This window comes from Geospiza fortis, unplaced genomic scaffold (genome assembly GCF_000277835.1).
Source record: "Geospiza fortis unplaced genomic scaffold, GeoFor_1.0 scaffold188, whole genome shotgun sequence".
In the NCBI taxonomy this organism is placed as follows: Eukaryota; Metazoa; Chordata; class Aves; order Passeriformes; family Thraupidae; genus Geospiza; species Geospiza fortis.
Genome location: NW_005054337.1, coordinates 3,415,303 through 3,424,034, shown reverse-complemented (window position 1 = coordinate 3,424,034; position 8,732 = coordinate 3,415,303). Strand labels below are relative to the sequence as shown.

At 45.4% G+C, this 8,732-nt stretch overlaps 2 protein-coding genes across 2 annotated transcripts in view; one reads left to right on the top strand and one right to left on the bottom strand.

Moving 5' to 3' along the window:
• Positions 1-5,989, top strand: part of DDX27 (DEAD-box helicase 27) — a 6,565-nt gene extending 576 nt beyond the window's left edge. Inside the window, 19 exon segments of the mRNA XM_031058071.1 lie at positions 92-151; positions 432-582; positions 950-996; positions 1,153-1,239; positions 2,010-2,115; positions 2,194-2,367; positions 2,670-2,968; positions 2,970-3,071; positions 3,180-3,321; positions 3,396-3,549; positions 3,664-3,745; positions 3,821-3,998; positions 4,142-4,248; positions 4,390-4,495; positions 4,597-4,691; positions 4,790-4,916; positions 5,136-5,220; positions 5,418-5,492; positions 5,772-5,989. Coding sequence (XP_030913931.1) covers positions 92-151; positions 432-582; positions 950-996; positions 1,153-1,239; positions 2,010-2,115; positions 2,194-2,367; positions 2,670-2,968; positions 2,970-3,071; positions 3,180-3,321; positions 3,396-3,549; positions 3,664-3,745; positions 3,821-3,998; positions 4,142-4,248; positions 4,390-4,495; positions 4,597-4,691; positions 4,790-4,916; positions 5,136-5,220; positions 5,418-5,492; positions 5,772-5,787 — 2,193 coding nt within the window. The 3' untranslated portion in view covers positions 5,788-5,989.
• Positions 5,990-6,429: 440 nt separating this feature from the next.
• Positions 6,430-8,726, bottom strand: SNRPB (small nuclear ribonucleoprotein polypeptides B and B1). Its single transcript, XM_005422211.2, has 6 exons — positions 8,497-8,726; positions 8,033-8,144; positions 7,626-7,778; positions 7,116-7,254; positions 6,837-6,962; positions 6,430-6,617 (listed from the first exon to the last, which is right to left on the bottom strand). Exons 1-6 carry the CDS (start codon positions 8,625-8,627, stop codon positions 6,580-6,582), a joined length of 699 nt encoding a protein of 232 aa, XP_005422268.1. The 5' UTR covers positions 8,628-8,726; the 3' UTR covers positions 6,430-6,579.
• Between the last annotated feature and the right edge of the window lie 6 nt (positions 8,727-8,732).

The following is an 8,732-nucleotide window of genomic DNA, read 5'->3' as shown; positions in this document are numbered from 1 at the left end:
GGCCGGGATGGAGCTGCGGTGCCAGAGGCCACAGCGACCACTGCTCCCCCAGGCTCCTCTCACAGCCCTGCTGTTGTGATTTTCTGCCTAGAAAGCAGCAACGACGCTGGATGAGAAGATAGAGAAAGTGAGACAGAAAAGGAAGCTGCAGGTCAGGGTCTTTCTCATTGCTGAAAAGACTGGTATGTGTTTGGCCATCCCCTGAGCCACGGTGCCCTGGCTGCAGCTCATCACTTCGGCTCGGTTTGCTGCCACATGTGATGTGCTGCTGAATGGATGGTTTTGCAGAATTATTAGTGATCAAAGTTATGCAAAACCGTGGATTTGTGAATGGGGTCATGATAACAAACACAGACTCACAAAGGATTGAATTTTTTTTTTCATCCTTTCTTTTTAAAACATTTTCGTAGAATTTTATTTTCTTTTTTTAGGAAAGGGAAGCTAAACAAGCCAAAGTAAAGGTTGAGGATGCAGAGGCTGAAGATGATCAAAACAAAAAGGAGCATGAGGATTGCAGTAGGGATGAAGAAGATGTGGAGTCTGAATATTCACTAGATGATGAAAGTATCTTCACAACAGCAGGTATCAGCAGTACACACTGAGATGGCCAAGAATCTGACACAGACTTGGCTCACTGGAGAAAAGTCTGAAGTGAAGCCTTGCTGGAAGTGGGCAAGGAGCACCTTTTATATTTTGTTTGCCTTCTGCAACATTCCTTCTGATTTTAATCAAGTTTATTTTGAATGGTAGCCATAATTGAACTCATCCCTGAACAAGGATGTTTACTGGGCAATTTTAGTCCGTTACATGCCTCTACTTGTTTCTGAGGCTTCTCCCTCAATATCTGAATTGAGAGCAAAAAGTATGAGTTTACAAGGTGAAGATAGTTCATCTTGTTATGGGTTTAGCTGTGCTTCCTAATTCCTGTCACATTTCTCCTTCTCTGCAGATAAGGTCAAAGTGAAGGAAAAGAAGAGATCAAAAAAGGGAGAAGTGGTAAGTGTTAAAATCATGTCAAATTCCTCCAGTATTTCTTATGAGGAATTTGCTTTGGTTAACAAATCGTAGCTCAGAAACCAGCCCAGAGCCCTTTGATAACATGTTACAAGGCTGCATGTGTTGTTCCAGTTTTGCTGTTGTTCCTGTTTCTAGGAAGCAGAGAGCTTTTTTGAGGATGCCTCTCAATACGATGATAACTTGTCATTCCAGGACATGAATCTTTCACGACCTTTGCTGAAGGTATTTACCTAGCTGATTTATTACATGTTACTCTGAAGAATGTTGTACAGCCTCCCTGCCACCAATTAGAGCTGTGAAATTTTTCATTTGCAACCTCTCTGACAAGGAAATAATTTGGGAGATAGCCTGATAGTTTTTAGAAGCTGTTATTACACATTAATATAACTATTCTTTGATTGTGTCAATCAAAGATTGAATGTGTTAACACTGTCTTGAGCAAGACTTGTCACAGCATGGTTGGAAAGGACTTTGGAGGTCATTTTATCCAACCCCTGCTCAAAGAAGGGCAACATAGAGTTCCTGCCTAGGAGTGCATCCAGATGGCTTTGAGTATCTCAAAGCAGGGCTGGAGACTGCAACCTCTGTGGGCCTCTTGTGCTGCTACTTGGTCACCCTTGAGGTGACAAAGTGATTCTTGGTGTTTAGAGGGAACTAAACACATACATCACCATGTTTCCATTTGTGCCCATTGCATCTGTCTCTGGGCACCACTGAAAAGAGCCTGGCTCCATCCACTTTCCACCCTCCCATCAGGTATTTATTGACATTGCCAGATTTCCCCCTGAGCCTTCTCCAGGCTCAGCAGTCCCAGCTCTGTCAGCATTCCCCAGAGGTGAGGTGCTCCCAAACCCTTCATAATCTTCGTAGCCCATTGCTTGTCTCTCTGCAGTATGTCTGTGTGTCTTGTGGTGATGAGCCCAGCTCTGGGCACAGCACTCCAGGTGTGGCCATACCAGAGACAAAGTTTAATTGCTCTCACTCCTTTCTAGGCAATCACAGCTCTTGGCTTCAAGCAACCAACCCCGATTCAGAAGGCTTGTATCCCAGTGGGTCTTCTGGGAAAGGATATTTGTGCTTGTGCTGCCACTGGGACAGGTAGGGGTTGAGCAGGGCACTAGAAACAGAGAATCAGCTATTCACAATAATTGGTAACCCTTAATATTTTTTTTTCAGGTAAAACAGCTGCCTTCATCTTGCCTGTCCTTGAGCGCCTGATTTACAAACCTCGTCAGGCTCCCATAACACGTGTACTGGTTCTGGTGCCAACGCGAGAGCTGGGTATTCAGGTGCACTCTGTCACAAAACAGCTGGCACAGTTCAGCAGTGTCACAACTTGCCTGGCAGTAGGTGAGTGTTCAGTCATTTATGTGAACTGTACAGCTCATTGTAAACCACTATACAGAACTGGGAATTCTGTGTGTAAAACCGGAGGCTGTGTGGTTATTATGCTTCTAGTAGATACATTGCGGTTTAAAATCTTGCTTTTCAAGGTTGTGCTGTATTTGTTTACCTGTTTCTGAGAAAGAAAATATTTCTGGCTTTGGATGTGATTTTGTCTGAGGTGTTTCCCATTCCTCAGCCATTTTGCATCCCTGTACTCTGCTGCAGTGTGCTCAGGGGGTCAGCAGTCTGTATTCCCTGTCTTTCAGGTGGCCTGGATGTGAAGACTCAGGAAGCTGCTTTGCGCTCAGGGCCAGACATTCTTATTGCCACTCCTGGGCGACTGATAGATCATCTCCACAACTGCCCTTCTTTCCACCTGAGCAGCGTTGAGGTGCTGATTTTGGATGAAGCAGACAGGTAGGATAAGCAGGACAGCAATGAAAAACATGGCAGTTTTCTGCTTTCCTTTCTCCAGGCTATCAGGCTGTCATTGTTGTCCTGCCTTACGTATGTTTCTTGGCCAGGCCCAGGTGAAGCTGCCTTACCTTGCTCTTTTTCTCCTGTGTAGGATGCTGGATGAATACTTTGAAGAACAGATGAAGGAAATAATCAGGTTGTGTTCCCATCACCGTCAGACAATGCTTTTCTCTGCCACAATGACTGAGGAGGTAAGACAAGCTGCTGAGAAACATACCCCGTCAGGAAGTTGAATGAGAATTTGTCAGGTCTTTTACCAGAAATCATGTGGACTTTTTTTTCTTAACCTGTTTTTGTAGGTGAAAGATTTGGCTTCCGTTTCCCTGAAAAATCCCGTCCGAATTTTCGTGAACAGCAACACAGATGTTGCGCCTTTCCTGCGGCAGGAATTTATCCGCATCAGACCCAACCGGGAGGGGGACCGGGAGGCCATTGTAACAGGTTAGTGATGAGCCAAGGCAGGCTGGAATCAGTCAGTGACTGTGGAGCAGCCTTCTGAGAGGACTTTCTTTTAGCTCTGCTGACACGAACGTTCCAGGACCACGTGATGCTTTTCACCCAGACCAAGAAGCAAGCTCACCGCATGCACATCCTGCTGGGACTGATGGGCCTGCGGGTTGGGGAGCTTCATGGGAACCTCTCTCAGACACAGCGGCTGGAGTCACTCAGGTATTAGCAGGCTTAGTTAGCAAGCCTAAGCTAAAAAGAAGTTTCAAGTTGGAAGTTTTAGGGTGGAAGTAGATGGCTACATTAATTGCTAATGCATTTGCTTTCTCTGCTCAGGCGCTTTAAGGATGAGCAGATTGATATCCTGGTAGCTACAGATGTGGCTGCACGTGGACTTGATATTGAAGGTGTTAAAACAGTGAGTATTTGAAATGCTGAGCTTTTTAATCAGGCATTTCATGTTGATTCTCTGCTAACACTGTTCCTGTTACAGGTAATCAATTTCACCATGCCCAACACCATTAAACACTATGTGCACCGTGTGGGTCGGACAGCCAGGGCAGGCAAGGCTGGTCGTTCCGTTTCACTGGTGGGTGAGGAAGAGCGCAAGATGCTGAAGGAGATTGTCAAGACTGCTAAAACACCAGTGAAAGCCAGAATCCTCCCCCAAGGTATGTGGTACTTTTACTGAGGTAAAAAGCTGGAGGGAGTACACAGGGAATATCATGGTACACAGGGACACTGAAGGAGATGCTGAAAAACAAGATGGACTTCATATGAGCTGCCTCTGGTGCTCATATGGTATTGTTTTCAGATGTCATATTGAAATTTCGGGAGAAGATTGAGAATCTAGAGAAAGATATCTATGCAGTTCTCTGCTTGGAGCGTGAGGAGCGTGAGATGCAGCAGTCAGAGGCTCAGGTAAGCAATTTTTTTAGTATCTGGTGTGATACAGTCCATTATGAGGTTACCCTAAGTGCACTTAACTTGCCTATTTTAGAAAGGGAAGACAGGAGTAATTTTTAGCTACCATAAGCTCACATCTTGCCTGAATTATCACAGATCAACAAGGCAAAGAAGCAGCTGGAGACAGGAAAAAAAGAGACTGGGAGTGAGAGTTTGGAGCGGAGCTGGTTCCAGACCCGTGAGGAGAGGAAGAAAGAGAAGTGTGAGTCATGACACTGTGACCTTTTTAAATTCTATAGCCACAGCTGGACTCTGCTCTGTGCTTTAAGAGGTTCTTTATTTTGTTTTTCTTTCTCTTTCCAGTGGCTAAAGCCCTGCAGGAATTTGACCTAGCATTACGAGGGAAAAAGAAAAGGAAGAAATTTGTACAGGACACACAGAAAAAAGGCCAAATGACAGTGAGTTTATTTGTTGACAAGTGGGAATCTGGCCTGACTATCAGTTTTCCCTTAGCAAAGCTTCACTTCACCAAAACTTGTGTTTTAACACCTTTCAGCCAGAGGAAAGGTCGCAGTTTGAGATCTTGAAATCTCAAATGTATGCTGAGCGGCTGGCAAAGAGGAATCGCCGAGCAAAGAGAGCCAGAGCCTTGCCAGAAGAAGAACCAGCAGCAGCACCAGCAGGTAGAGACTTTTGTGTTACAGCTAACTTCTTTATGTCACTTACTTTGCTAGAAATAGGCAAATTAATCTAGTTTGTACAGAGAGAGGCACTGATCTTTGAAGGAATGGCCCCAAGTGCTGGCCCAGGGTCTATGTTTGCAGTCATTTGCCTCCTGCGTAGGCTAATTGTTGTGTTCAAGAGTACTGTGATGATGCAGTGTTCTGATTGTTATTTGTTAGGTCCCAAGAAAAAGAAAAAAGTGTCTGTGTTTGATGAAGAGCTGACCAACACGAGCAGGAAGGCACTGAAGCAGTACCGTGCCGGGTAAGGTCTTAGCAGGTCTACATTAGTGCAGCTGCGGTAGATAAGAATTTGTTTGCATCTCTGTACTTCCTCAGGGATATTGTGATATTGGGGAAGAGGTTCTGAAATTGGGGCAGGGTTCTTTTGAGAAATACCTGTCCTGCTGATGTAATTCTGTGACATAGCTGACCTCTCCTCCCTCCCCTCTGTCTCTAAAGCCCATCATTTGAAGATCGAAAACGCTTGGGTATCGCCCAGCGCAGGAAAGGAGGGAACTTCAAATCCAAGTCCAGGTATAGTTCCCTTTACTTTCTTGTTCAAGTCTGGGGGCTTTTTCCCTGCTTTCTTCTTGTGCTTGTTAAAGACCTTGCTAAAAGATATGTTGGTTCTGAAGTACCCTCTTATTGCAGGTCTGATGCTGGGGGTAATCAAGGATAGTGCCTTTAATAACACATTCCTAGGCTTCTACTTGGGAGACCATTTTACCTAGAATAATGCTCAGTGCTGCTCCTCATCTGTCATTGAGAGTTGGGCTGATGGAGTAATACAATTTCTGTTATCTTCTCTTGCAGGTATAAGAGAAAGTGAAGTAAGAACTGTTACCAAATGGGTAATTTCAGACACACTGTACAGGTCCTCGATTTTGTAATACTGCAAGGAGACAACCTCAGTAAAATTGAAGTTTTTCTTCAAGTTGTGGAATAGCTCTGGGATGGTTGTCAATTACCTAGCTGAAGAATGTGAAAACATCTGTAGCAACCCATGAAATAAAGGATTATTTTTCTTGTAAGATGTTGACTGTTTTATGGATGGCTAGAAGAGCTGGAATACGCTACATCTTTCTAGTTCGTGTATGTAATAACTTAAGGCAAAAACTGAACAATGGTTTGCTCATGTACTTCTGTGATCTCAAATAACTAAGAGCTGAAAAAAAATTCTTGTGGTTTAGAACCCATTTCTATAATAGGAAAAGAAGTTTTCAAACTACCTGTCACAAATATGGTTTAATTTTTTACCATCTCCACTCTCCCAATATGTTGTTTTTCCATCAGCCATGTTACACTTCATTGCTATGCTTTGATTCCTATAAGGAACACACAACAACTGTTAATTTCTGTCTTTACAAATTAAGCTTTTTTCCTTCAAGCTTGCTCTTCTGGGATGACCAGTGTAGACCAGTAAAAAGTAATGGCTGCACTCTTGACACAAAGAGACCAGCACAACAGTGACTCCTAGTACTAGGTTTTCCAGCTTTATTAAAAAGGTCAAACATTACCAGCAGTAGATATAAAATATACATAGCAGAGGTCTGACAGGTGGTACTGCTCAGTGTATCCCCTTCTTGGTCTTCTCCCATTTCAGAGGTACATCACAGAACTTTCACGGCCTTGGGGGACGCATGCCAGGTGGAGGGGGTCCTGGAAATAAAGGAAAGAGTTGAAGAGAAAAAAAGCAGCAACACTAAACCAAAAAAAACCACCACAATTCCCCATGCTCAAAGTAGCCATTGGACCCCTTTTGGCACCAAAGCACTTTGACAACTAGCAGAGCTAGGGAGACACTGGAATGCATCCCCCTTCAAACATTTTATTACAGCTTCTCAGAGCCCCATGGCAGTTGGGATAGACTGTGCTCACCTCTCATTCCTGGGGGTGGTGGTCTCATGCCTGGGGGGGGCATTCCCATGGGAGCCCCTCGGCCAGGTGGCATTCCCATGGGGGGGCCCATTGGTGGCCTCATGCCTGGAGGAGGCCCCATCATTCCTTAAGCCAGAGAAAAAACAAGCATGTCAATCCAGCTGAATATTCAAGGCACTGGCTGGGTATCATGATACCTCCCACAATACCAGATTTTCATCAGAAAAATCTTATTACCAATTTTGCAACAAAACATGAGCTCTACAGAGTAATTCCTACCTGGAGGTGGGGCTCCTCTGCTCATGGGTGGGGGAGGACCCCCACGCCCTGGTGTGTACTGAGTTGGGGCTCCTGCTATGCTGGCAGGGGCTCCTGCAGCAGCAGCTGCAACTGTTCCACGACCCTGGGGTGTCATCACCTGTAGACAAAACAAATAGGCTCAGAAAAAATAGCACCTGCTTTATCATAATAACAAAAAAGTAACATTGAAATTGCCCTTCAGAAATCACACCAGTCTTCTCTTAACTGTCTAAATAACACTACAACCTGTAGTAAGATTCAATGGATACCACCTGAATTATGTGTGAAAAGCTACACTTTTCAACCCTTTTCTGTCATACAGGACAATACCTAGGAATATCTCGTACCAAAAAAAGCCTCACTAGGCTGAAACTTTGTGCTAACAGAAACTAAGATTATAGTTCTTCCATTACACCAGTTTCTTGCATCACACTGGTACTTTTATTTTTTATTTAAAAAATAAAAGCCACATGGGTCATAGTATCTCACCTGTTGGGATGGTCCTCCCACTCCTCTGACAGGGCCAGCTAATCCTGCTGGAGCTTGTGGCATGGGAGTACCAGCTGGAACTCCCCTCCCTGCTGCTCTCCCAACACCAGGTCCTCCAGCAGCTCCAGCGAGGGGCACCCGGGCAATTCCAGTCTGAAAACACAGCCCCCAAAGAGAAAGATTTATCAGAAGTCCGCAGAGCCTACAGGTGCCCACAGCCTTCCTTTGTCCAATGAAATGTCCCAGCCCACAAGGAAATTAGAGTTTCCTGCAGAGCAGTTTGTTGGACCTTGCCACAACAGCATCTGTAAGAGCTGTAAGTCTACAACAATACAATAGCAGCGTTGCCCTGCAAAGAAGTAAATTCATCAGGTTTCTCTTTTCTTTAACTTTGTGCTCATTCTTACATCTTTCGGAGGTGGTCCCTCAACCGTCATGGACACCAGGTTTTCCCCTCGCAGCAACACAAGACCAAGGACTCGTTTCTCTTCCCGCTCTGGCTGTTTTGAATTTTTAGGTCTGGGGAGAAAAAAAATTTGCAAAACAGAAGGAAAAACAGAATGAATGAATGTTCCTCTTTAAGCCTGCAACAGAATATATGACTAGGCTGCTTCTCCAGAGATGAGCACATTTTTATATGCCTCAAACTAAATCTAAACTACTACAAATGGCATCACATATGTTGGTTATTAGGAAAGAACTGAAACAAAGGGTCCCATAAGCTTTGGCACGTTGGGGATTTGACAAATAAGACTAAACCCATGAGTGTTTTTGCGGGATCCGGCAGCACTCGCTGCCCCAGCGCTGTCCCGGTTCTCGCCCCGAGGCCCCCCCGATGAGGAGCCGGGCTTGGGGCACCCCCACCGCTCACTTGATCTTGCGGAACTCGTCGCAGTCGCAGAGGATGAGATTCATGTGCTTATCGAAGGCTTTGAACGTGCCGATGAAGACGCGCCCGTCCTGCAGGATGCACCGCATGCGGTAGTCGATGTGCTGCAGCATCTTGCTGCTCTTCCCCACCGTCTGCAAGAGAGCGCCGCGTTACCCGCGGCCCGGCCCGGCCCGGAGCGGAGCTCGCTGCACCGCTGCACCGGCGGCCCCCCGCCC